Source organism: Apus apus, chromosome 19 (genome assembly GCF_020740795.1).
Source record: "Apus apus isolate bApuApu2 chromosome 19, bApuApu2.pri.cur, whole genome shotgun sequence".
NCBI lineage: Eukaryota > Metazoa > Chordata > Aves > Apodiformes > Apodidae > Apus > Apus apus.
Genome location: NC_067300.1, coordinates 7700552 through 7728013, shown reverse-complemented (window position 1 = coordinate 7728013; position 27462 = coordinate 7700552). Strand labels below are relative to the sequence as shown.

General features: G+C 56.2%; 1 protein-coding gene across 2 annotated transcripts in view; it reads left to right on the top strand.

The window, feature by feature from the left end:
• Positions 1–1599: 1599 nt before the first annotated feature.
• RALGDS (ral guanine nucleotide dissociation stimulator) overlaps positions 1600–27462 on the top strand; it is a 58959-nt gene continuing 33096 nt past the window's right edge. The window contains exon 1 of one of the 2 annotated variants that reach the window (XM_051636701.1): positions 1600–1695. In XM_051636701.1, coding sequence (XP_051492661.1) covers positions 1666–1695 — 30 coding nt within the window. In that variant the 5' untranslated portion in view covers positions 1600–1665. Of the gene's footprint in view, positions 1696–16910; positions 17072–27462 lie in introns of those variants that run through there. The other variant, XM_051636700.1, reaches the window with a different exon arrangement.

Sequence of the window (27462 nt, the reverse complement as noted above, 5' to 3'; positions counted from 1 at the left end):
AGTTCTGCTCCACACAATCAAATAATTTAGGAAAGAATTGTTAGCAAAACTCAGAGAAGATGTGACTTTTAAATGTCTGCCTACCCACCCGACTCCCCCCTTTCACTCAGTGTAGAGTAATGCTGTTCTGACTTGACTTTTCCTGGGCTATATTTAGATGAAACACAGAGCCACCAAATGTTGCTGTTTCATCCAAAACCAGTACAAAGCCATACGAGTAGAAAGGCAGTTTTAACCAGAGATCTCTGCTGCTTCAAGGCCCACCTCACCCCCCTTACCCCTGCTGGACCTTTAGCTAATTTAAAGCCAATCTTACGAGTACAAATTACCTTAAAACAGTGCTTCTTTCCGAGTTGGTTGGTTGTTTTTGGGGCAGGTTTTTGGGGTGTTTTTTTGCACTGAGTTTTGCCAGCAGCAAAATCTATCATTATAGGCCTTTTGAAGTACGTGTTTTTCCCACTGTTCAGCACTGACAGTGTTGCTATAATTAGAGGGATGTTGCTCTGTAGCAGCATCTAGTGCCAGAGCCAGAGCCCTGGCAGCACCTTTTCCTTTCCTGGCTGCACTCCCCGTGCGGAGCCGCTGGATCTCCTGCCCGGCAGCCACCGAGGAGCGGGTCAGTGGGATGTGCTGGGCTGAGCCTTCTCACTCCCTCCCACTGCCCCCCTGGCCGCTGGTTCTTCCCTCCCGGTGCCTCCTGTGGGACACGCTGGGACTCGCGCGGGTGCCGGGTGCGTGTCCTGGGGTGCCCAGGAGTGCGGAGGTCAGCTCAGCACCCCCTCGCTGGGAGCACTGGGCCATGGAGAGTGACGAGCTTCCCTGCTGCTCCTGACGTCACCCTGGAATGGCACATGTCACCGGCCCCATCCATGTCAACTGGGAGCACTGGTGCGTGCAGCCTCGCCGTTTCCAGGGCAACCCTGGGCTGTCTCCTCACCAGCTCACGCTCCACCATCACCCCGTGTTCCCACATCTTCCAGCAGCTTTTCCCCGGCTCCCACCCTGGCCCAGTTTGGGGGGCTGGGGTTGAGCAGGTGGGCAGACACGGGGCGGGGGGGATGTCTGCGCAGTCCCGGGGTGCCGGGCTGGCCTCCTGCGGGGTGTGTGCTGGCGGCAGCGGGGATCTCGCCCAGCAACTGACCCCTGCTCTGCCCCGAAGCTCTTCTCCTATTTATAGCTCTCACAGCAGCTCTGCCAAAACCCCGCGCACCGCCGCGCTCGCCTGCAAGGTGCCCTCCCACGGCTCCCAGCCCCACACCCCCAACACCCACCTTCGGGGGGTGGGGAAAGTCACCCAAACAGACCCCCAAAGCAGAGGTGGGGTACCCCCAGGGCGCCAAGCAAGAGGCGCCAAGGGGTACCCCGGGGCCAGCCGCCCCTCGTGTCCCCCCTCTCCGGCTGCTCCCCCGGGCGCGGGTGCTGCCCGCCGCCCCCCGCCGCAGCCCCCCCAGCCCCCGGGCGGAGCCGGCCCCGGTCCCCGCCCCCGGCAGCGCCGTGCCCGCCCCCCGCTCGGCTCTCCCGGCCGCGGCTCCGCGCTGGCGGCTCCCGGGGGTCGGCGGGGCCCCATGGCCGGCGGGGGTCGGTCCCGGCCGCCGGGCAGCCCGGGGGGTCGCTGAGCCCGGAGCCCCGCGGCGGCTGTCCCAGCGCGGCCGGCGGGGCTGTGCTATGCGGGGCACGATGATGATCGACACTCAGGTGAGTGGTTTGCGTTGCACCCCGTCGGTTTTGGCCTCTCCCCGGGGGCGGGGGGCACTTTTCACGCTGCCCCCGAGACTCGGGGGAGCGGCTGCCAGGGCGGCCGGGCTCGGGCTCGGGCTCGCTCGGCCCCGCCGCAGGTTGGGCTCAGGGTGGTCGCGGTGCGGTGGCCGGGAGCGGGTGGGCTCTGCCGGCGGATTCCTGGGGGTCTGTAGCTGCAGGTGCGTGTCCCTGGCTGCCCGCTGGTGTCGGGGACGCTGCCGGTGCCAGCAGCCCGGGCCCCTGCCCTGCAGCCTGAGCTTTGGCGGAGAAGAAGCAGCTGGGATGACCGTGTTTTGCTTTTTAGCTGTGTAATGGGGTAAATGCCGGTGGAAGTGGGGGTGACGGACCGAGAACAAACGCGGGGCAGCCGGGGACAGGGGCTGGGGTGCGGGGCTGGTGGCTGCAGCGCTCAGGCCGAGGGGCACCGCGAGGTCCCTTCTCTCTGCCAGGTGTGTTTACGAGGCTAAATGAAGCTCAGTTGAGCCCAGGTGGACAAAAGCTCTGTGCTCACAGACCAACTGGTGCTTTGGGGGAAGGAGGATGAAGCAAAGGTGCCGTATTTGGAGGTCCCATCAGAATGTGGCTCTCAGTCCTGGTGCTCCTGTGACTTGATATTCAATGGTCCCCCTGTCATGTTGCCCTCCTGTCCCCAACCCTGGGAGGGGAAGGGGGGTCTGGGTTGCTGCCCTGGTGGGGGTTCTGGGAAGATAACTGGGCAGTGATGGCTCCTGGGAGCCTGAGAATGAATGAAGGGCAGGACTGATGCTTTGATGGAAAAGTGGGCTGGGATTCATTTCTGGACTGGAAAATGTGCACACCAGAGCCACCTCCTGCACCCAGTGGGCTCATTTGGTCTTAGCCTCGTTTGCCTTGATCCAGCCCTATAAAAGAAAGCTAAATTATTTCTGCTGGGGTAAGGAGCTAGAGCCAGCACACAGGTGTGGTGGACTGTGGTATGTCCCTTTGGAAAAAGGGATTGGCAATCAAAATACCAAGAGTTTGATCCTGACTGTGCCAAGGGTCAAGAACAAGAGTATTCCATGGCATTGGACTAGGGAGATCCAGACAATTATACCTATAAAGCTGTCTAGGAAAATATATCCAAAGCTCAGTCTCCTTCCTATGTTGGGCAATGCATGTTGCATTCCTGTGGACTGGTTTGTATTAAGTTCTCAACTTCAACCTTCCTGTTGCTTTTTATATTTATCCCCATTTTATAGATGGGTAAACTGAGGCATGTAGAGGTGTTTGTTACATGCCTAGGACCCTGCATGGTGGGTTGAATGTTTGAGAGCACAGGTTAGAAGTCCTGATTCCTCCTGCATGTCCTGCTTGAAGAGGAGGAGCCACTTTGCTGTTTAAGGGGTGCAGTTCATCAAATCCCTGTCATTTGTGACTACCAGTTCAGAGGAATTTCCAGCTGCACCCGCAGCCACACCCTGCCAGTGCTTATGGCTGTGCAGCTACGTTTTCATGCCTCATAAATGTTTCTCCCCCTGGTTGCTAAGGGAAAGGCCCACACAAACAACTGGGAAAAGTGAGTGCTGCAAAGTAAATAAGCTGAGCAAGCAAGATTTTTTATTATTTTTTTTTTCACCTATGATCTACTTGCTGCAGGTGTGTTGTTGTTCAGGGTGTCATGAGACGTGGAAGCAAAGGTTCATGTGCAGTGGGGAATTGCAGCCTTTCAAACTGAAACTGAAACATGCGTGTGAGCTGGGTCAGAGGTGGCACATCCCCAGCCAAGCTCCTGGAGCTGTAGGGTCTTCTCCTCTCTCCCTTACTGGCCGCTTGGGCAGGAGAAGGGAGCAGGTGGAGGGCAGGCAGCCTTGGGGCTGGCTGAGGGCAGGACGCAGAGCTGGAGTGCAGGCAAGCAAGGCTGGAGCTGGATTTGTTTCTGTGTCTGTCATCTGCTTCTGGCAGAGAAGGGATCTGTGTCTGAAGTGACTCCAAGGGCTAGGAGTTAACTCTCTGTCATGCTCTGCCGTGGGTAGGAGGGTGCGTTGGCAACAAGTGACAACAAGAGAGTCCAGCTGGCAGCAGGGTCTGGGAGGAAGGATGGAGGGATGCAAAGTCCCTCCTCAGCGTGGTGCAGCAGCTCCATCTGGAGCTCCCACTCATGTGAGTGTGTGTGAGCCTGCAGATCGGGCTGATGAGACATGAGCAGAGGATGCAGCCACTGCTGCAGGCTCCAGAATAAATCGCTGGGATACTGAAATGATGGATTTGACATCCTGTAGCTCCGTGCGGTTTATCTTCTTTGGGATCAGTTTGCTTTGAGATGACTCTTTCACTGAGAAAAGGAGGGGCTTTTCAGGACTTCGTTTATTATGGGCATCTTTGGGGTTGTGTTTTCCAGTTCCTTGCAGTGTTTTCACTGTGCCATTCCCTATACAGTGCCTGGCTGCTAAACCTTGAGAAGCAGGGGTCCCGATCCTGCCTGATCATGTTAAAGGCAATCTGCACTATCCATCAGCTCTGGTTGTGCTTTTGATACCTTTCCCATTGCTATAGCAACACATGTCTCACAGAGGATGCCAGCATGCTTTCCAGGCAGGCATGCAGAGAAACTGCTTCACCTGCCACCAACCTGCCATCACTTGTGGAGCAGGGGTGGCTAATTGGCAACTACACAGAGCTGCTGGGGCTGCAGGTGCCAGCAAAATGCTCCTAGGTACCTCCAGCTGACCCTGCTCTCCCAGGTGTCCCCCTTTCCAGAATCACATAATTACCTTGGTTGGAAAAAGCCTGGAGTTTCCCTGGGATATCAGGGTGACAAAGGACTTGTGGAGTGGATGGTATCTAGTGCCAGAACCTGGGATTTCTCTCCAGAGGGGAAGCTCAGGATGGTGTCAGCTAGTTTGCCAAGGCTCGGTGGGTGGCAGGGGCTGTTTGCCTCTCCCCCCACTCCTGTTGAGAGGTTGGGGAGATGTGCTTCACCTGCAGGCTGCTGATGGAGGAAAAGGGTTGTTTTCCTGCCTTTGCCAAGTGACCTTCACACATCGTGGTCGCTAAATGGGCTCGGGGACACTCCGTAGTTCTGCTCTGCCCACCATCCTGCTGTCCTAGGCTCCTCCATGCACACAGGGTCTGTCCCCTCTCAGTCTGCTGCAGGTGACCATCAGGGCTGGGGTCACTTCCCCCTGCAGTGGTGCTTGCTGGGGCCCCCGTGCCTGGCTGGGGATGCCTTTTGCGTGGTGCTGTGGGGCTGCCAGGGGTGCTGTGGGGCTGCCAGTGTTGTGACCCCCGGCTGTGTAAGCCTGTGTGAATGCCTGGGGTGGGCAGGCCAGGGGCTGTCCGGCCGCCGGGGGCCCAGCGGGGCTGTGCAGCAGGTGGCACTGTTGTTTTCCACATGAGTTGCTGTGTTTTTTTGCCTTCACCCGTGCCGAGGAGGGTGAGTGGTGGGGCAGCGGGCGCCCGGGGCTCTCGGAGAGCAGCGCGCCAGGCTGGGCTGCGCCGCGGGGAGCAGGTCTGCTCGGTGCAGCTTGGGGCTGGCAGCTTGCTCACCTAGGAGGAGCAGCGTCTGGCTTCTTGGTGATGAGTAATAGGAGCCAGCTCCATCCTTGGAGACCTGAAGTCCAATCCCAAAGCCACCGCGGGGCTGCTGTGAGACCTCAGCAAGGCCACATCAATCACCATGTCCCTCCTATAAAAAGAAAACCCTGATCCAGGGCTCCCTTTTGTGCTTGTTCCCACTGTCACCAGCCAGCCCATCCCCCTGCTTTCCCTAGGGCTCACTAAACAGCAGGCAAACGTGTGACCTTTCCATCAGCAGTGGCAGGGAGAGGTGTCTGTGCTGCTTTCCAGGCTGCTGCGTTGCTGCTCTTCGTGCTAGGGTAGCAGCATTTAAATCCCTGCACGAAGCAGTGTGATTTGGGTGTTCAGGCAGCAGTTTGGGTGCTGAGCTGTCTCCCAAATACCCAGTTTGCTCTGCCTGAGGCCAGCCCCGACTGTCACCAGATCCTCTGGCAGTGCTGGGGTCTCTCCAGATGTTAGGATTCCCTGCTGGGACTGCCCAAGTCCAGCCTGTGTGACCTGTAGTGAGGATTCACCCATCTGTTTTCCCTGGGCACTTGTGTTCTGAATGACTTGATTTCTTGGAGCCCTTTTGGCTCCCAAGTCCCCTCTGCCCCTTGTCACCCCGTGGAGCAGGCTCTCTGCAGGGTGTCTCTGCGGGTATTCCTCTTCTCCACTGGTTTTCCCCTGCATTGCTAGTCTTGGCCTTGGGTCAAAGACAATGTTTGTAGACATGAGCTGACGTCAAAGGTGGCGTGCCAGGGGATCACAGGCTTCCAGGGCTGAGTTCCCACTCCCTTGAGGCCTGGGAGCACAGTGGGAGTTTATCCACTGCAATGATTTTCAGCCCCCCGGTGTTCCCAGGATCAGGGAGCTGTGCTGCACCGTGGCCCTGCAGGCTCCTGCCCTCCTGCACTTGGGGCTGGTCAGAGTTGTGTGCTCCCTGGAGAAGCTGCAGCTCCATCATCCTTCACCACCCTGCCCAGAGAGAGATTTCAGAGATGTGGGGAAAGGAAGGAAAGAGGCAGGGCAAGGGAGCTGGGGGGGAGGAAGGGGCACAGCGGTGCCCTGTGGGTCACTTGCCTGCTGCAGTTCAGAAAGAGTGGATGATCTTGGTCTGGTAGGATCTGGAGAAGATGAGAAGAGCTTTAGATGTGGTGCCAGAACTCTGGGATGTGAAGGTATCCCAGATACAGCTCCACACTTCCCTCTAGGGTCTAGAAAAGAAAGGGAGGAGAGAAAACAAGGCAGGTGTGCTGTGGCTGTTGAGTGCTGCAGGCTGAGCTGTGCTGTTAGGAGGGATGACCTGTGGGGCAGGAGCCCTCCTGGTGTTACCAGAGGAGGGGACAGGTGTGCAGCTGGGGTGCAGGTTCCTGGCTGTGCTCGGTGCAGGACTCACCATGTGGCCACATGAACCTGCTCACAGCCTCCCTGAGGGGACATGCTGGCTGATACTACCCTGAGAGCTGTGCCTGCCTCGCACCCTGGTGGGTTTCTCAGGACATCCGCTGCTCCTTTTCATCTGTCCTCCTCAGTGGAGCCCCAGTCTCTTTCCTGCTCCCTTGCTGTAAACACCCTGCCTGGCCCGAGGGCAGGAAGCAGAGGCAGCAGAGGCCACGGCCAGCACTGAAGAGCCCTCCTGGCTCCGCACGGGCTGTGGGCGTGGGAAGGGGAGGTCAGGGTCGTCTCTCCGGGCAGCCCAAAGGCCCCTTTGAAATCTTTGGCAGCTTCCCTGCCCTGCTCTTTTGGCCCCACGGCTGCCTCCTCACAGCGGATTTCCCACCGTGTGTTTCCTGCTTGGAGCTGTGTCCCGTGTGGCCTGGGATCTTCACCTCCCTGGGGAGGAGGCGCCACCGACGAGACAAAGAGCGGTGGTGGCTCAGCAAGGGCTGGGACCGGTAGGGACAGCCTGGGCAGGGGGGCTGGGGCTGCCCTGCTCCCTGCTCGGGGGGAACTGGAACACCCCTGGCTCTTGGCTGCCTTCTGCCCCTCTCCCAGGGGGCTGGGCAGCCGTCGGGGCAGTGGTGGTTGAGAGGTGCAAAAGCACTGGCTGTGCAGACCCCAAAACCCACCCGTGCCTGAGCTGTGGGGTGTCCGGGGGGGCAGATCCCATCCCTGCTCGCTGCAGTGGGGTTGGACCAGGTGACCTTGAAAGGTCCCTCCCAACCCAGCGCATCCATGAGCCGGTGGGTGCGCACCAGGAGAGGGAGCAGCTGCGGGACGGGGCTGAGCTCAGCGCCGAGGCTGAAGGAGCAGGGGGTGCCCTTTCTCCGGGTGGCTTCTTCTCTGGGAGAAGTCCCACGTTCGCTGCCTCGTGCCCGGCAGGCCAAGGGGAGCACAAGTCCCCTTCTCATGCAAGTGTTCAGGGCTCGTGGTTGCTTAAGGGCCCTGTTGTGCTTGGCAGAGGTTGAAAGTCCCAGCAGGCTTCAAACCCTTCTGTTCAGCATTTCCATGGTGACAGGCAGGCCTGGTGGCTCTGCTGTCCTCGGTGGCACCACAGTAACGAGGCTGGTGCAAACGCTGTGCCTTGGTGTGGTGGGTCTGCAAGCTCTGGACCCACAGCCTTGTCCCAGCCTGGGGAAACTGGACGTGCTCCTTCTCCAGTGCCCGTGGAGGGAGGTTTTATGTTGCTCCCAGTGGGACAAGCCCTGAAAGGGGGAAGGGTTTTGTTTCAGACTGCTGTGCCTGGGCTCCTGCTCTGACCCTGCTGGGGACACCTGCAGCATCACGTCCCCTGACAAAGAGCCTGTCCTGTGCCCCTGCATCCACAGCCCATTGTGGAAGACAGGAGGCCTGACAACTTGCAGTGCTGTGTGAATAATTAAAGGGAAGGGGAGAGGAGTGATCAGCCCTTCCACAGTCTGGGAAAGGTGCATTTCTCTCCCTCCTGCTGCAGCACAGACCCTCCTCCTCAGGCTCCCGCTGCGGGTGTCCCAACCATTTAGGGGAGGTCTGGACCCAAAGAGGTTTTAGTTGGATGAGACATCAGCACCTTGGGTGGTGGCACAGCCCTTCCTGTGGCACTGGGCAGGTCTGGTCACTGTACCTGCTCCTGGCTTAAACCAGGACGCAGTCTCTGTCTCCACGTGTGTCTCAGCAAGTGTTTCCTCAGAGCTCACAGGAGCACGGAGCCTTCTCACCCCCATACAAAAATGCCCCATGGCTCTGGGGTGCCTGGGGCTGGGTGGGAAATGGGGATTTTACATCCTCTGCAAGCTAGACTGGTTGGTTGTTGTTTTTTTTTTCTCACTGTCATTGCAAGCCAGGAGGCTGGGGGGTGCAATCTTGAAACTTTATTTGCAAATAGAAGTATTCTGAAATGTATCCTTTCTCCTTAGGAAGTCATAATGAAATTCACACGCATCCCTGAAATGTTTGTGTGTTTTGGCCAAAGTGATGTATCTTTTTCTGGGAAACAGCTACAAGTACTGCCAGGTGGTGATCATTAGGAAGAGATTGAAATGCAATTATAGAATCATAGAATCACAGAATGGTTTGGGTTGGAAGGGACCTTCAAGATCATCCAGATCCAACCCCCCTGCATGGGCAGGGACACCTCCCACCAGACCAGGCTGCTCCAAGCCCCATCCAACCTGGCCTTGAGCACTTCCAGGGATGGGGCAGCCACAGCTTCCCTGGGCAGCCTGTTCCTTATATATTTGTCAATATTTCAGGGTCCAAGTTCTACAAGTTTGCACGTGTGGGCACCATTTTCCTGTGGAAGGCCTCCTAGCTCCTTTGCACTCTGACCTGCAGCCAAAGCACGTGTTTCTGGGTAGGATCCAACATGTCTTTGGGAGCCACCACCCACGCTGCACCTGCTGGTGTCACAGCCCCATGTTTGGGGAGCTCACCCAGCACCTAAGGGAGCAGGGGACTGCACTGGGTGGCTCTCACTGCTTACACAAGTCCCCTTTGCGCTGCTCCCAGTGCTGCTTGAAGGGTGTTTAGTTAATAGGATTATAAAGCTTTCCTGTCGTTAGGCAACAGCAATCAATGTGGGCCTCCAGGGCTGAGTTCTATCTGAGTTACAGTCACTGCCTGTGCTGGGTAGGGTGCTGGGGAGAGCACAGACCCCCTCCCCTGCTCCCCTGGGGCCTCTTGCACATGCAGAGGATGCTCTCAGCATCCACCAGCACCAGCCAGATGTTTCTCCAGCTGGGAAGGTCCTGCTTGGTGCAGGGCCTGGGAGCACACAGGCAGTTGGGATGCTGATGCAGCCCCATGGCTTCGTGTCCCAAAGCACTGGCTGCTGTTCCCCAGTTCCCCTGCCTGCTGCAGGGCTGGTGTGGGAAACGCAGGCATTTTCCTTTTCTCCAGCCGAAAATGGAGACTTGGCCTAAAAGCTGAGAGCAGGCACAGCTCTGCAATGCCTGAGGGAGCTTTGCCCCCCTCTCTGCTGTAGGAAAGCATCTGGAGACAGCAGGTTGGCAGGCTGGCTTGTTGATCTGTGCAGTGCAAAGTGAGCTCACAGTTCTCCATCCCCAAAGTGCAGGAGGCTCCCAGCCCCCGAGGGGCTGCAGGGGTTAGGGCTGGGGGTGCAGCCCCCTCTGTGGCAGGTCTGTGCTGTGTTGGGGCTGGGAAAGCTGAGGTCCAGCCACAGCCCTGGGGGAGATCAGGGAAGGGCCCCTCTGCTCTCTGGATTGTATCCCCCACAGCTGACAGCCCTGGGGTTTGGTCAGTGCTGCCTGTGCTTGCTGCCCTCACCCTCCTGGAAGGGGGGCCTGGGCTGAAATGCCTGTCCCTCTCTGATCCAGGGCTGTGGGAGAGGTCTGCAAAAGGTGTGGGCTGCCCTTACAGCCAAGGAAAGAATGTCAGACTCTTCACTGGCTTCACAGGAGGGTGGGGAGCAGCTGAAAGGGAGCCCTGAAGGAGCCTTCCAGGAAAGTCAACCTGCTCCAGGAATCCTGGCTGTGTGACAAGTGCTTCCCACCCCCCTGGGTAGCATGGGCTAGGGGAGAGGGGACTGCACAGGGTGGAAACTCTTTGAAACCCCCTAGCCTGGAAAGCAAGCACTAAGAGGGAGGACTGGGAGAGCCTTTGGCTGGAACCCTCCGAGCTGCCACAGCCCCATCTCTGTCTCTTATCTCTCTGAGCCTGCAGTTCATTGTCTGCCAAGTGACACTAATGTGGGACTGCAGATAACCTCTTGGCCAAGGGCTGTGTAGGCTGAAGTGTGCATGAGGAGCTGAGGTGGTTTCAGTCTCCAGGGCACAGTGTCCTGCAGGCAGAGCAGGCTCCAGGGGTGGGGAGGCAGGAATCTTCTCCTTTGCTTTTATTTAAGCTTCAGCTCAGCCCTGGAAAAACATGCTGAAGGGAACAGCCCTTCATGGTGCTGGAGGCTCAGATGGGTGCATTAGTGGGTGCTGTGTCTCAGGTGAGTGCTCTGGGTGGTGAGGCTGTTCATCACCTCTGCGTGCCCCCTGCTTGCCTGCAGGCCCTGGTGTGTGCAGACATGTGCCTGGAGAGGTGCCCTGGCCTTGCTGCCAGCCTGGGCTCTCACACAGATGTCTGCTGCTCCAGCCTGGTTGGCAGGTGGATTAAAACCCTGGCAGAGAAATTTTAATTGGTAATGGTGGGGACTGTTGCATTGTGCCCGTGCCCTCAGCTCTCCTGTTTCCTCCAGAACCTTTCCTCTTTTCTAGCAAAGATTTTCTTTGCAGTGGGAAGTGCCTGGTCATGCTGCCAGGCTGGTGTGGGGACAGCTGAGCCCTGTACCCTGCACTGTGCCCACCTGGGTCCTGCTGGGATGGCTGGCCATGCTGCCAGGGCATGGTCTGGAGCTGGCCCTAGAGAAGCCAAGGTGTGCTGACGTTTGGGAGCTTATTCTTGGGCCCTTTCTTTCTTAAATCTGTCCGTGCTGTGAGCTCCCCTGATGGGCAGATGTTTTGAGAGATGGTGGGGCTTTTCCTTGTGTTTGGAGCTGGCAGAGAACAGCTGTGATGGGCACATGGCCGTTGGTGTCATCCTCCCACACTGGTACCTCTGCAGCCCCCAGCTCTGAAGCCTGTTGTGTGTGCCCAGCCTGGGGAGGTGGGCACCCCTGCATGAGTGCAGTCATCCCAGCAACAGATGCCCAGAACATCTGCAAGCCTTGTGCCAGGGATTTCCCTGCCTGAGAGCTGTGCCCAGATCACTCCAGCAGCACAAAGCGGCCGCACTTGGGATGGGGAGACTGGGAGGATGTTGTTGAATGGGCTCAATCTAGCAGGAAGCTGAGATTAGTTTGGGGGTGAAAGAGGAGGGGATGGTGGGGGCAGCTCTGAGCTGCAGGGAGCTGTTTGGTGACTGCCCACCCTGCCCTGCAGCAGTGCCATGAGGGGCAGGAGGGAGTGGGGAGCTGCTCTGGGAGGGATGAGGTCCTTCCTCCCCCCCACGTGCAAGCCGTGGTGCAGGGGCCAGGGTGGGGGCTGGAGTGCCCTCCTTGAGCAGCTCTGCCCACCCTGGGCTCCCCAGCCACACGCACCTGGGGCTTCCTCCATCAGCGTCCCCAGCCTGGGCTCTGTCCCCACCTCTGGGGGAGAGGGAGGGGGGAAGGGCAGTTATGGAAACTCAATAAACTGTTGCCATGACAGCCTCGGGCACAGCTCCCTCCCTTGGCCGTCCCCACCGTGACAGCTCCGTGCTGCCGGCTCCCCTGGGACTGATCTCAGCAGGATAAGGCGCGTTCCGCGCGGGCTGAGGCAGCTGGAGCGCGGGCAGCAGAGCCCCCCATCCCGCTGAGCAGGGATGCAGCCTCAGCAGCGGAAGGGAGGGGTGTGGGGGGCACCTGACGGCCCCTTTCCTCTGGGCTGAGATGGTCCTGGGTCTCATTTCCACCCCCTCGCAGCCCCAGGAGCTGCACCTCTGGTCCCTGTTGCTGCGGTGACCGTCTCCATGGAGACCCATCCAGCACAGCCCATCAGGGACCACGGAGGGGGGAAGCCAGGGGGAAGCATCCCTATCCCCTCCCCACGGGGACATGGTGGCTCCCAGGGTGCAGTCTCAGCCCCCGGGGGAGTGTGAAAATTGAAATCCCTCAAGTGGTAAATGTGTGGAAGCATCCCAAGAAAACCAATTGGCTCCCCCCCCTCACACACCCCTTTTATGCCTGGTGGCTTTCACTTTGCATTGGTAATTGCTGCTATGCACCTATTAAAAGGCCATCTCATGCTTTGCACGGGCTTGATTGCTAATTAATTTTGCATAGGTATCTATTCTGGGGAGCACAGGAATGTATTTGGCTCAGGATTCCAGATGCACGAGGTGTGGCACAGGCTGGGGCCACCACAAGGAGTAACTTTAAGGGAACAAGGATGACTTCTTCAAAGAGGTGCCTAAAACTAAGGGTGCAGATACAAGTCAATGGGATTTGTTCTTGTAGGTCATTTGGGACAAGACAGATGGATTTCAAATGGGATGTACAGAAGCACTCAGGAGGTTAGATTCCATGGTACCTTTCATTTTTAGTGAGCAATAGGTATCCTACCTGCTCGGGGTCTCCTGGAATTCCTTCTAGGCATCCACCTTCATGTCTGTGCCTGTATCTGCCCCTCTAAATCTACCCATAGGCTTTTTGTAAATGCCAGATTTCTTCAGAGGGATCCTCTTGGGTTGGGATTTCTGTGTTTTTGAGAGCAGGTTTCCTCTTTCTATTACTGATAAGTATCAAAGGGGAAGAGCTGTTGGGATTTTCCATTTGCCTTCCACTTGTCGTGCTGCTCTGTTTCCTCTCTGCCTTTCTATCAGCCTCACACAGTGAAAATAAACCGGTGGGTTTTGTCTCATTTCTCTCAAGTACCACGTTCTCCTGCAGGATGCAGGGATGTTTGGGCTGGCAGGCAATACATGGAGTTGCAATTTCCTTTGAAAAACAAACTCGCCATTGTTCTTTCTGTGGAATTTCTTTATTTTTGTGGGAGTCTTTGATGCTTGACTTCACCAAGCATTGGAGTCAGCCTTCCGTAGGTGGGCCTTTGTCCTCAAAAGTCACTTGATGTAAGGAACAACCAGCAAGGTGAGAGGGGTTGGTCACTGGTGCTTGAAGCATTCTGGATGTTTACACCCTTGCAGCTGTGCTGGGTACTAAGATTCTCTGATTTGTGAGTTTGTCACTGAAAGTTGTGTCCACCTCTGCGGAGATTCATCACGGTGTGGCCAAAACCTTGAGGCTGTGGGGTAGCAGAGGCTGCTCAGACCTGGAGGGATGGATGTACTTCTCAGTGAAGGAGTCAGTCTCTCCTTGGGGCAGCAGCAGAGCAGTTGGGAGCAGGATGTGTCTGGTGTAGCGATGGCGATTTATTTGCCCTGCAGTTGCTCTGTTCCTGCCAAGACTCTTACTGGAAAACAGTGTTTTTCCAGTCATGGTTGCTAAGCAGTGAGGTCTCATGATGGGCTTTATCTGCTCAGCTGGATCTGCAAGAAACAATAAAGCTCCAGTGCAAAATTAAATGGGGAAGCATCAGTGGCTGTGCCGGGGCTTCCCTGTCTGCCAGAAGTGGTCACTGGGGTAAGGCAATACCAGGGGGAGATTTCTCCTCCACCCCTTGCAGGGCTTCCCTGCTCCTTGGGCTGGCACCTGCTGCTGTTGGGCTCCAGCAGAGTTAGTCCTGTGCCTGTGGGGTGGCTGTTCTGTCACTGATGCCATGGTACGTTCAGGGTCTCGGCTGCTGTTGCAGAGGATCTGGGAGCGCAGCGCGGTTTCCAGTCATGCCAGACTGGAGGAGGAGGAGTAGGATGAGGTTGTCGTTCAAAAGTCTGCGTAGGATCGTCCCGTCTGGGCTGGTTTGGTGCCGGGGGAATCTTTGCCTTGTGCTTTTGCTGAGGATCTCCCAGTGGGAAATCATTCCAAACCACTTTGCTGGTTGAGGGACCGTTACCTTGCCCAGTGACTGGGGCAGGTGTCAGGGGAGGCTGGTGGGTGCACATGCACAAGCTGGCCCCTGGTGAGGAGGGGCAGGTTTCAGGTTGTCCCTGAGACTGTGTGAATGCCCAAAACATCTGGCTGGTTACCTTTGGCTGAAGCCTTCCATGCGCAGCAGCTCTCATGTCCCATCAGCTCCCATCCCTTGAGTCCCATTGCTGTTGGTTTGAGATCGTTCTCCAAAGCTGCTGTTCTTTCATCCCAACTTCTGCTGCTGTGCTTGGCACCTCTCCTGGACTCTGCACTTGGAGTTTTGCTGTCCTTTGCAGCCTGTCCATGTGCTTTGTGACTTTTCCAGAAGGGTTATCCCTTTGGCATCTTTATGCCTGCCCGGTGAGGTAGAGCAGACTGAGCCCCTGCCAGGAGGGTGAGCTCTGGGGTAGCAACCTCTGTTGTGTCTCCTTTGCTGCTACTGTGAGGTCTGGAGGAGACCCAGAGACCCTGACACCAGCAGGTACTGGGACTCCTAAACCTCCACACCACCTTTGCAGAGACTCCTGTTCCCATGGGAATGATTAGCTGCTGAGCAGGCTGATAGGTGGATTCCTGGGGATGGCGGCACTTTGGCACTTGAGTGTGAAATCTGTGTCCTCAGGATGTTGATGCAGACACTTTGGCCCTTGGGAAGGTGCAGTCCTGGCTGGCCATGCCCAGCTTGTTACTGGAAAGTTGTTACTGGAAAGCCATGCTCTGCTGCCCTGGTGCTGCAGGGAGGTGAGTAACCTGAGCTGGGGCTGGAGCCTGGGTTTGAATCACCTTTCCTGGAACAAAGCTGTGGGTGCTGCCCCTGCTGGGGGCACGTTTTGCTGCTGGTGACAGGGGTGAGAAATGTGGGACTGTCCTCCATGGGAATGCCCATTGTACTGAGTCACTGAGGCATCGAGTACCTAACAGGGCAGTGACTGCCCGTGCCAGGGTGTTTCCTGGGCTGTGACACTACATCTCTGTCATGAAAGGAGTCAGAGAGTTGCCAAAATGCTGTCAGCAAGAAGCTGGGGCACAGCCCTGGGAACGTTGCTGTGTCCATGTGCTGTAGCTGTGATCTCCTGTCTCTCCTCCTCTGTGAGGCTGTTCCCAGGGCTGCTGCAGCTCCAGCCTCTGAGTCCTTGTGCTCCTGCTCATCTCAACCATATGGTGGTTGAAACTTCTGCCTGATTTCTAGTTAAAACTAACTTATGGTGGATTTATCTGGTCTTGTTCCAGCCTTGTCCATGAGCTCCCATCCCTGCAGCACGTCAGCACTGCCTTTCTCACCCTTGTGTTTCTCCTGGGAGTGATGGGCTGGACCCTGTTGCAGTCCCATGCTCTGCCCCAGCCTGCTGGGAACGTGCCCAGCTCTGACTGCCAGTGGCTGGAAGGTCCCATGTGTGGGTCAGACCTAGCTCACCCCAGTGTCTTGGGCTGCTCTGGCTTCTCTGTGAACTGCTCAGCCCAGCTGGGCAGCCAGGAGCACGACTGGAGCTGAGCAGGGCTCACCCAGCCCAGCTTGTGTAGTGCTGCAGAAATGCCCAGAGCTGCTCCTGACACCCAGATGCGGACTTGGGCAGCAGCTGGATTTGGGAAAGTCAGGACAGGGCTGCACCATCCCAGCCCTTTGCCCTGCACGCAGCAAGGGGCAGGCCCAAAGCAGGACCCACAGCTGCCTGCAGTCATGGGAAGCACTGAAAAATGCCTGCCTGGAGAAGGTCTGTTCACCCTGGTTTTGTCCTCCCCCCTGGGCCAGCAAGAAGGGCAGCTGTGAGGCCAGAACCTGAGGATGAGGAGATGGCTTAAGGACGTGGCTCTAGGTTTCCTCTTGTTTGGGAGAGCAATAACAATCTATGTGACCTGTGTGTGCAGGTGATGTTGATAATGCTCCGTGTTGATATTCATCCTGCTGCTCCTGTTGGTGCAAATTCCGTAGGAAGATGCTGCTTGTGACAAACCCACCCCATTTTGTGCCACGTTCCCTTGAGCAAAACTCTTTTGTGGAGTCACAGGCTCAGGGTGGTAGAAAAGGCAGCCAGTGCCATGCTCACCTGGGCAAAACTTTCCGTGCAGGATTGACCTGCAAACAAAATAATCACCCATATTCATTGTCTTAGTGCCACGTGGCATTTTCAGTGCCATGAGGTTCCCCGAGCACTCGCTGGAGGTGAATGACTGAAGCCTCACCGTGGTCCTTGGAGTACAGGAAGGCGTTGGGCTGAAACTGCCTCCAACAATGGCAAGCGGGGATGGAAGCAGAGAGGGAAAGAAAAGGGGAGGCTCCAGCTCAGATCGTTCATGCTCCGTGGCTCACACCCTCTCATCCTTCCAGCTCTGCTCGTTCTCCTGCCTCAGCAGCCGGAGGGAATCGCTGTAGCTGCTCCAGACCCAGTTTGATCATAATCAGAAATCAACAGCAGGCAGGACCTGTTGTGTCTCTTGAGACAATGCGCGGGGGTTCGCGAGTGTCATGCATGTAGATGAGGCTGGAAACCTCCCCTCGGTGCCCAGCAGCAGCCGGAGCCAGCGCCGGGATTGCCCTGGAAGAGGGGAGAGGCTGCGGGGAGGCAGCCGGGGGGGCTCACGGCGGCTCCTTCCCGACCCGCGGGCACCGGCGGCCGCGCCTGCTCCCAGCGCCGCGCCGGGCGGCTCCGCGCGCCTCTTGCCTTTGCAAGGGAAGGAAATAAGAGCTCCGAGAGCAGCAGCAGCAGCTGTTGGCAAGATGTGCTGACAAAACCGAGCAGGGAGAGGTGTCCGAATCTGTTTTCGCTGCCTGGGCTGGACCTGCTCCTGGAAGAGGAGAGGAGGAGGAGGAGAGGGAGAAGAATGAGCAGCCCGTCCATCCCTGGGAAGATGGAGGCAAAACCTTTGTTCAACGTGCAGAAGGCTCTGGTGCAGCCTGTGCAGATGTGCATGCTGGATATCCCCCTGAGCGTGCAGGATGATGATGTAAGTAGAAGGCAACGGAGCCACCAGCTCGTTTTCAGCTCTGGGGACGGGGTGGGTGTGCAAGGGGCAGAGAGGTGCCCTGGCTGACCCCACCCCGGAGCTACCCGGGGGTGGTGAACTTCTGGCAAAGTGAAAGATACCAAGAGCTGGCGCCGCCTCTAGATGTGACTGTTTCCTCTCTGAAGCGGGGTATTTTGAGGCAAACCATGTCTTGCACTTGCCAAAGCCAGGGCACCAAAACGAAAGGAGGAGTTTTGGAGGGAAGGAAAGCCTTCCCAGATGGAAGAAGAATGCTTGTGTTGTTGCTCAGTACAGAAGGGAGCTTTTGCTGTGTGTGTGTCCTGGCTCTCCTGCCTTGGGTGGGAAAGCCTGGGAGGCAGTGATGGGCTGCAGAGCTTGGCTCTGCCTCCATGCACCTTGATGGCTGCCCTGCCTGGTCTTGCTGCCTCTGTGGGCAGAGATCCTGCCCCCTTGCTCTGCTGCAGCTGCCGCCAAGGGAAGGGTCTGGTCCATGACCCAAAAATTGGCATTGGCTGCAGCACTGAGGTGGAGGTTTCCCCATGTGCTCTGGTCAGGGGCTTCCTGGCAAGGGCTCCTCTTGTCACCCAAGCTCTGCCCCTTGCAGAAATACACCATAAATCTGACTGTGGAAGAAGGGACCCTGTGGTTAAGCTGCTGGAAAGCCTGAAATAGGGGGCAGTGCTTTCCAGAGCTGATGGGTGGTAAGTGGTCATTGTCCCGCCTGTGTAGGGGTTTTGAGTGTGATCCAGGTGCAGTTAAAATTAGAATCAGAAGCAAGACTTCCTTTGATTTTGGAGCAAGGAAAGCCCATGTCGTTGCTGTGTGTGTTTGGTGTTTGTAATATCACTGCAGGAGCCTTGAATCCAGATTTTCCTGATGGCAAACGATACGTCACTGTTAGCGTTAGATTCTCTTCCACCTTCTCTGTGCATTTAAAGAGGTGAAATGATGGTACAGAGATGAGCCTGCTTCCCTTGGAGAAGGGAGGACTTTCCTGCACGCTGGTGTGTTGGACTTGGGCAGGGATGGGAACCCCCAGCTCAGCAGTGTCTCTGCAGGGACAGGGGGCTTGCAGGGAGCCTCCGATGTTCAGAAACACCCCAGGGCTTTGCTGGGATCTCCTGTGTTGCTGCACTCGTGAGGATACCTGTGATGGCCACTGCGGAGCTGGGGAGGGGGTGTGTCGGGGGTGGGAAATTCTCCCCAAAGCCCTGGTGCTCGCTGCGGCAAGTGTGGGAAGGCTGGAGGGCAGCTGGGGCTGGAGCACGGGATGGAGCCGGGGAACCAGCGGCTGGGGGGGCTCGGTTCTCCTTCAGCTGGGTGTTGAAGCAGCACGTTCCTCAAGGCTCAGGCTGGGTGATGCCCGTTCCTGCTCAGCAGTGCAATCTGGTGCTGGATTTCCCCGCGGCCGTGGTGCGGCGCGGGGATCCTCAGGGTTTGCCGGACGGAGGGGGAGGTTTGGAGGTTTCCCCTCCCTGCAGAGGGGGAAGCCTGAGCTGGAGACCTGTGCTCACCTGGGACAGCACCTGGGACCGGTCACGGGGGATGGCCTGGCCTGGGTCACTTGGAAATGACCTCTGCTTGCTTAATCTTATTGCTGGTTTTATTGCAGAAAAGAAAAATAATCGAGAGGGTTGTGTGCTGCGTTAGAGGGGTTGTTGGTTGGGTTTTTAGGGTGTCCCACTAACCCCATGGTGGCTGCTGGGTCACAGTGAGGCATCAGTCAGGCATCCAGCACATGGGTCATAGCTGGGGTGTTTGCTCCATTGTGCAGGATGGAAAGGGTTGGTGCCTTCCTGTGGAAACTGCCATGAGGGCAGGGTTGGAGTGTGGGCTCCAGCATCCCCATTTCCACTTAAATTGAGGATCTCTGTGGGTACCATGTTTCCCAGCCATGATCACCTATCCCAGCTCTACCGATGCTTCCATCCCCTGCCCTCTCCTGCACTAGGCTGGATCAGGGACTGCTCTGCCTCTCTGTGCTGCTGCTGTGTGTTTGCTGCTGCTTCTGGGCTGAGGGTGCTCCCTCTGATTTTCATTCCTGGAAAGTGGGGGTGTAGCTCCCATGAGCTGGCACTTCCCTCTGCTACAAAGAACAGGCCTGGGAGGGAAATGCCAGCGGGGAAGTCCTGAGCAGCATCTCTGTCTGTGGAGTGATGGGGAAACTCCTCTTCCACAGCTGAACGATTCCCCCCCAGCCAGGCAGGGTTTGGTGTCTCCTGCCCACCCTCCTGCAGGTATCTGCTCATCTCCCCCTGTCACGTTTGCTGGCCTGTGTGGGCATGATGTGTGTGGGGGTGTTGGCATTTGCCCCCTCTATTTGAGGACTTTCAGGCTCATGAAGTGCCTTTCCTCTTGGCGATGGCACAAGCAGGTTGGGAAAAGTTTAGGAACTGTGTTTCCTGGGGACCTATGGGTGCTCACATCCAAAGGAAGCTCTAGGAAGAGGGTGGGGGATCCAGAAATGGATTGAACCAGGAAATGTTGCCTGTGCTGCAGTGGCCTGGCCCAGCATTGCCTTCCTGACCCCTTGCAAGTGTGGGAGCTCTTGAGCAGGTCTGCATGAAGCAGGGATCAGCTTCCTGGGGAGGGAGTTAGAGGTTTTCCCAGCAATGGGGGTCTCAGCTGCATCACGCACCCGCCCCAAGCCCCACAGCCCTTTGTGAAGGTGCCCTGGGGTGGTGTGTGTCTCACTGGCATTGAGTTGGCACTTTGCAGCTGTCCCTTCCCTTTGCAAAAGGAGCATCCTGCCCCATCTGTGAGCTCCCCTTCCCAAAATCCCTGCAGCCCCTCTGGTGAACCCTCTCACCCCTCCCCGTGGCTGATACCACCACCTGCATTGGTGCACCCCACAAGACATGGGCCCCTGGCCCAAGCCTGTTCCCTGAGGCAGTAGCTCTGTTGGGTCCACATCTCATACTCCTGTTTTCAGAAGAACTGCCCTGCCCCAGCACAGAGCAGGGCTCCTTTGGGGACATGGTTGGAGGTGAGGGAGAGATGTGGGCTGCTTATGCCCATGGTCAGTGGGTGATCAGCTGGAAAGGGAACAACCCCCCTGGCCACCCCCCATGTGGTGGTATGTGTCAGGCAGAGGAGACTCTCATTTCCATCTCCCTTGCTAGCCTTCAATGGGGCTGTCCATCCCTCCCTTTCATAATTCAGCCACAGCAGTTGCAAAATTTCCCCGTGTGCCTCTCTTGCTAATATGGGTAAGGATTTCCAAAGCTTTGCTGATAGTAGAGCAACAGTTTCTATAACTGGGAAATGGGGAAATCGAGGAACAGACTGTTGCAAGTGATGTAACGGCTTTTGTGGCATCTCAGGCAGTTCCCTAATATAAAGGAGCTTCATGGCATGTTGTTTTGTCAGCTTAATTGGCAGTATCTGCTCCCTGCGAGGGGGAGCAGGACTGGGGAGGAGCCCTGAGCTGATGTCCTGTGGTGGTGGGATGCTGCTGCCCTGGCCCATCTCACACAATCCCAGCTCATCCCTCCTGTCTGATGGCTCCATCCACTCAAGGCTGGACATCCCAGGCTAATGCAGCTGCCCCAGCTCTGTGTCACAGCAAAAATTGCTGGGAAATTCCCCCTTGTTGCAATGTCCAGAAAATGGCAGGTGGAGAGGACTGCAGCACTGCCCTTGGGCTCCTCCAGCACAGCTGTGTCTGAGCTGGACACTTGATGCAGCTCTGCAGGGTGGGAGAAAAAGAGAAATGATCAGGTGAAATTCTCAATGTCCTGCTGAGGCACTTGCATCCTCTGGTGTCTGTCCTGGCCACCTCTTCACTTCCTTTCTCCTCTGTGATGTCCTAGCAAGTGCAGTAGGTTTGACTTCAAAGTGGTTAGCAAATATTTTCCACTCCAGTGGGCTAATTAGTTAAATTACATTTAATATGCTAATTTATTCCTTTAATATTTTTTTCCCAGTGTACTAGAATTCAGGAGAAGATAAAAGCTTAGTTTGACCTTAGAGCATGCTCAGAGGAGCTGGAGATGGGAACAAACAATTAGTTCCCAGGTTTGCTGTAGCACAGGCTTATTCCCTGCTCTGTTCCACCTCTTGTCCAGTTGAGCTTTAAGTGGTTTAGCTGACTGAACCTGGGCAGCTTGGGTGAAATGTTGTCCTCTGGCACCCAAAAGAAAACCTTCCAGCTCAGCAGTAATGAGCTCCTAATTTCCAGCTTTGTTGTTCCTGTCTGCAGCTCCCGTATCACCTTGGAGTGCTGCGTAAATGGCAACTAATTAATCCTCATGGGAGGGGGTGGGAATGGTGTTACTTTCCATGTGGAAGGGGGTGTAGGGATCTGCTTAGTCAACGGGCACCAGAGCTGGTTTCAGGATTCAGTCCCGCATTGAAGGGTGATGTCCTGTTAATGGCACCGTGAAAGGGCTGGGAATGCCCCTTCCACCCGGCTGGGAAGGCTGAATCCCTAAGGCTGGGAGCTGGATGCTTCCCCCGTGCTGGGTCAGTGGGGCTCAGCTCTTTCCCTGGGGGCTGCTGTGGGGCAGGGATGCAGGGGGGGGGCTTTGGGTGCTGGGGTGGGTTTGGCACTTCAGGGTGTGGTTTAGTGGGCATGGGTGGTGTTGGGTTGAGGGTTGGACTTGATGATCTTAGAGGTCCTTTCTGACCTTAATGATTCTGTGATTGTGCTCTATGAGCGGCTGAGCAGGCGGGTTGCACAGTGTGAAATCCTCCTGGTCCTGCTGTGAAATCCTCTTGTCTTGAACATGTGCTGACAGCTGAGCCCTGGGGGTGAGACACTCCTGCACCTCCTGCAGCCCCAGCAGCAGCTCCTGGTGGGGCTCTGCACACAGCAGGGGCCAAAAAGACTTTTACCAAGAGCCAAGCGGGCACAGGGGGTTGGAGCTTGCACCCATCACAGGTTGAAGGTGCACACCAAGCCTTGGGGTGAGGCCACAGCTGCAAACAGCCCCACGATGAATCAAACTCTGTCGTGTTTGTATCAAAGGCTGTTTCTTTTCCACTGCCTGTGTATGGTAGATGTTATCAAGGGGGAGGAGCTGAAGATGAGCGTTAGGACTGTTTCCTGACCACAGTTGCAGTCAGAAACAACAAATCCCTCCATCCCTGCTCTTGGCCAAACTCCCCTTTCCCCTCAGGAGAATCATCATTTGGGATTTTTTGAGAAAACTGGAAACTATGGAAAAAGTCTCCCAGGTTGAATTCTCACCTGTAAAGGCAGAAATTCAGGAGTGCACTGTAAAGCCTTGGGATCTCTGGGAATTGCCCTGGCAAGGCTGAAGGCCAAGCCTATCCAACACCTTCTGTGCATGTTTGGGGCAGCTTCAAGCCTGTCTGTGGCTCCTGCTGTGGGGCTGCAGGGCGCTGCTGCCTGCGGCTGCTCATCAGCTGGATAAACAAGTGGAATACAGCCAGGGGAGTGCCAGGCCAGGAATATCAGGGTTTATGCTTTAAATAAGGAGTTAGCAAGACTGTGTTGATGCAGCCAAGTAGACCAGGCTTGCCAAAGGGAGAAGTAAACACAAACCTCTGGAGCCTCGACCAGCATCGGGTGCAGCTCCCTGGGGTGCACTGCCCCGGGGGCTTCTCCTGCCCCAGGCTTTGGCATTGCAGCCTCTGGGACGTCCCGTTTGCAGATGCTGAGATGTGTGGTGCTCACCAAGTGTCTGTGCGTAGCCAGCAGGTCACACTTGGTCATGCTGGTGGCATCCCTGGGTGGCTGCCCTGTGTGTGCCCGGGTGCTCGCAGGGACGGGAATCGCTGCTGCCCTGACCGGGTCACTGGTGCAGTTCAAGCAGTGCCAGCTCTCCCTGTACTGCAAGTGCAGAAGGAGCTGACATTTCCAGTTACTGTTCAGTCAATCCACTTTCCATGTATTTTTATAAGTGGCCTGCCTGCCTGGGTCTGTGCTTGGTAGCTCCAGCTGCGGAGCAGAAACTGGCAAGAGCAGAGTGTGCTGCATCCTCTGCTGCTGTAAATAAAGGCAAACCCACCCATCTTGGTGGCATTACATCAACTGGTCTTCAAGGTGACATCCTACAGCATTTCTCTGTTGCTTTGCTCTTCTTTCCCTGCATTTGCCCCAGCTTCTCTGCCTGAAATCTGAGGGCAAGGTCAGAACTTGCTCCTCTTGCAGCATCTCCAGGAGGTGTGGGTTCTGCCTCTTGCACTTTCCCTTCCCCAAGTGAAATGGGATCTCTGTGCTTTCAGCCTTCTCGCTCTCTGCTCTCATTTTTCCTCCTGCTGGTACCACAGGGACCCTCGAACTCAGCAGAGCAGTTTTGGTGTCTCCAGTTGCTGCCGAGGCAGAGGCACAGGGGGTTCCTGCTGCCCGTGTGCTCTGGGCTGGGCTCCATCCCTGCACCCCGATGAACGGCAGGTCGGCCGCGGAGCAGCTGCCTCCGGATGGTTGGATTCAATAAGGGCCCGTCAGTACAATTTGCTGTCATCTGTCACCGTGCAGCAGGGCCTGGAGCTGTGCCTGCAGGAGCAGCTGTCACAGAAGCAGGCAGTGAGGGCTGCCCGTGCTGCCTGCCTGTGCTCAGGGGAGCCAGGTCCGGTTCACTGACTGGTTGGACACGTTACAGGCAATCCGAGGCGGGTTGTGATGCTTTCTTGGGGTCTTTGCTAGAGCACAAGGTCAGTCTGAGAGAATCATACAGTTGTTTGGGTTGGAAAAGACCTTCAAGATCAAGTCCAACCGTAAACCCAGCACTGCCAAGCCAGTCACTAACCCATGTCCCTCGGCACCACATCAACATGTTTTCTAAATTCCTCCAGGGATGGTGGCTCCACCACTGCCCTGGGCAGGCTGTGCCAGTGCCTGACAACCCTTTCAGTAAAGAACTTCTTCCTAGTAGCCGATCTACACCTCCCCTAGCACAATTTGAGGCCGTTTCCTCTTGTTCTATCGCTTGTTACTTGGTAGAAGAGACCAACCTCCCCTTGCTCCAACCTCCTTTCAGGTAGTTGCAGAGAGCAACAAGCTCTCTTCTCAGCCTGCTTTTCCCCAGGCTGAACACCCCCAGTTCCCTCAGCCACTCCTCAGCAGACTTGTGCTCCAGACCCTTCTTTCCCAGCTCCATTGCCCTTCTCTGGATGGGCTTCAACCCCTCAATGTCCTTCTTGTCCTGCAGTGGGGCTGGCCTAGGGACAAGGCTGCCATCAATAGAGCCACTCAATCTGGAGTATGTCTGGAGTTATATGCTTGAGCTGGACCCTGCCTGTCTTCAGGTGTGGCTGCCACTGCAGATGCAGGTGCCACCACTTCTTGCTGGCACAAGCTCTGATCTTGCAGCCCATGATGTTGCTGAAATGTCCTCATGTGGGGCACACAGTCACTGCCTGGCTGCTCCTTGGCCAGCAGCCTTGGGGCTCTCAGCACCTCTCCAAAGCCAACACATGGCTTTGATGCACCCCTGCCCCTGTGCACTGGTGTCCCCATGCATAAGACAGCAATTTTCTTTTGTTTCAGCACAGATGGGCACTGCTGCTGCATTCAGCCAGGGCTGGATTTAACCATATGAGCTTCAAATAATGCTAAGAACTACCCTGCTGGGAGCCCTGTCCCAAGAGCATCTTTGGTTTCAGAGTGACGTTCTTGTGAGGGGGTAAAACACTCCAGCCCAAGTGTGGAGCACAGCCAGAGGCAGCTTGGTGTTGGCTCTGTCTGTTGGGAACCTGGAGTGTTTTAATTGCTTTGTTTTAGTGTTAACATTGCTGGAAGGATTGGCTCCGTCTCGCCCTGAGGAGATGTCTCTCGCCAGACCCGGCGATGGAGCTGTTTGCTCTGTCATATGACGGTGCTGGAAAGGGACCAGCCAGGCAGGCTGGTGGTTGGGTTTGGGCAGAACTTGTGATATTTGGTATTTGTGACTCCTGGCTGCTGCAGTCATGCGGGTGCTGAGCTGGGGGGGGAGCGCAGGGCTGGCCCAGTGTGTGCCCCGCATCGGGACCCGGGGCTGAGGATTTCAGGTGTTACCACCATGCAAAGGCTGGCTGTGAGCAGCATCTCAGGTGCTTGTCTTCCTCTGGGCTTCTATGGTAAGAAACTTTCTCTATCTTCAAATGAAGTCTGGATGTTATGAACCCCAAGGGCTGTTTATATCCAAAGGCTGTTGTGTTGATTTTTCTTGTTGTCAGCTGATGTGCAGACTCATGCAGGCATCTCCTCTGCCCTGCGTCTTTGTTCCTCTCCTGGCTTCTCTGGGCTTGTGCTGGGGCTGTGTCTGTGTATGTTGGTGCTGTGGCAGCACTTGGTGGCTGAGCACTTTGGGTTTTTGCTCTCTCTGGCTGCCCAGGAGCAGGGAATCCCTGATTCCATCCTGCTGACAGCCTCTATCTGCCTTCGTAGCTTGTGGCTGGGTGCTGTGAACCCCAGATGACACCCTGGAGCAAGGGATGTTGAGGAGCAGTTTGGGATGAGCAGCGTGGCAGTCGTGGTAGTGTCTGGCTGCCCCATTGGTGACAGGGAAGCAGATGCAGAGCAACATCCCCAGCAGCACCGATGAACTGAGGTGATCTGTAAGGCTGGTGATCTCAAAGGTCTTTTCTAACCAGAATGATTCTGTGTTTCTGTGTGATTGGCCTCCTGTTTGCCAGGAAGTAGCACCCAAAAAACCCCACATTCAAAATAACCCCTTTCTGCTCAACCTTTTCTTCTCCCTTTAGGTTCCTGTCTTGTTGCTCGGAGAGTCTGGGGTTTTTTCCTTTCACCCTGGTGCCCTCCCCAGCACTTCTACTTCCCATACTGGAATCTAAGGACACGTTAGAAACTGAAACCAAGTGAGGAAAGAGGGGAAATGTGGTTTGTAGCCAGACCCCTGGGGCTGACCGACCACAGCAGCTGGGAGGCACGTCTGGGGACTCTGGGGGGATGTGCCAGGATGGGGGGAGGCAGGATGGAGACTGTGGCTGCAGCCGTGCGGGGCCGGCAGCGGCCTGGGTCGGGGAGCCCCTGACTCGGGGGGAGATCCCAGCTCTGGAACTGGCTGGAGCCAGGAAATGGAGATTAATCCCTTCCCACCCTGCTGTGTGAGGAGAAGGAGGGAATCAAAAGCAGTTGAAAATCCCGGATTTTGCTTTTCATTTAGTTGAGGAGTGGGGGAAGTGCAGGGAAGGAGGCGGGCGAGCTGTGGGCACAGCTCCACCTTTTCCCCCTGCGCAGGGCTCAGTGCCCCTGCACCTGCTGCCCTCTGCCCTGGGGGTGGAGGGGAGACTGGCCCTGCCCTTCTCCCCCAAGTATTTTGGGGTCAGCACAAGGCAGGGCCCTGTCTCCAAGTTGGCCAACCAACCTGTCACATCGTGGCACCCGTCTCCACCCAAGATTTAAAACAAGCCTCAGTTTCCCTTAATTGCTAAATGTACCCACTGCCCCAGGTCCCCTGCTCTGGGAAAGAGCTTTGCAAAGGGTGGGGAATCTCCACCGGGGCCCAGGGTGAAGAAGAGGGGAAGGGGAAGCTCCTCATGGGGTTTGGCTTTTGCAGAGAGGTGACTCAGTGTGTGACCCAGCTGGTGTTGCACTTGGGTGCTGCAGTTCGGCGCCCACGTGGAATGGAAACCCTGACACTCCTCCGTGCCAGCGCGTCACAAACAGCAGCAGCTAATTAACCATCGGTAACGGGTGGTAATGCTCACTGCTGAGGTGAAAATACATTGACCTGCCATGATGGGGGACTGCTCAGGAATGGATTATCAGCCCATCTTTTCTGTACCATGAGAGTCGGAGATGGGAGAAGCTCATGGTGGGCACGGTGCTGCCTGGCTGCGGCAGAGGGTCCTGCAGGAGCTGGGTGAGATCCTTGGGGAGCAGCATGTTTCACTTGCTCTCTGGTCCCTGACCCTCCTGCAAATGCTCAAATCATCTTTTCTAGCATTTTTCCCTGCAATTAGAGGGGAAGAAAATTCTTTAAAATCTAATTTCCTGGCAAAATGAGGCTAATGGCAGCACAGTGTCTTGTCTGCCTGTGTCCTCTATCCCCAGATGACTTCTGGACCTGCTGGCCTCCTTCCCACCAGTTTGGCCGAGGGCTTAAAGATCATAAAGTGGGTGCAAATGTGATAAAACAAGATGGTTGAGAGGAGGAAAAGAATCTTGTAAGTGGCCCAAAACATCTGTAGCATGAGTTCACGTATTATTAGGCATCAGAAAATGCACGTGGGAGATGCTTCTTACAAACACTTCAACCACAAAAACATTTTCGTTCTCAGTTGATACATTTTTAGGCACCGTCTGGAGACACAAAACCATAGGAAACGACACAAGTAGTTTCAGTGCTCACAGGGATGACCTTTTTATTTTAACAAAAGCTGATATTCTTCAGCACTCAACGTGACCCCCTGAGCCAAGACTTGAAGGAAAACCAGCATAAGTCATGGACCCGAAGGCA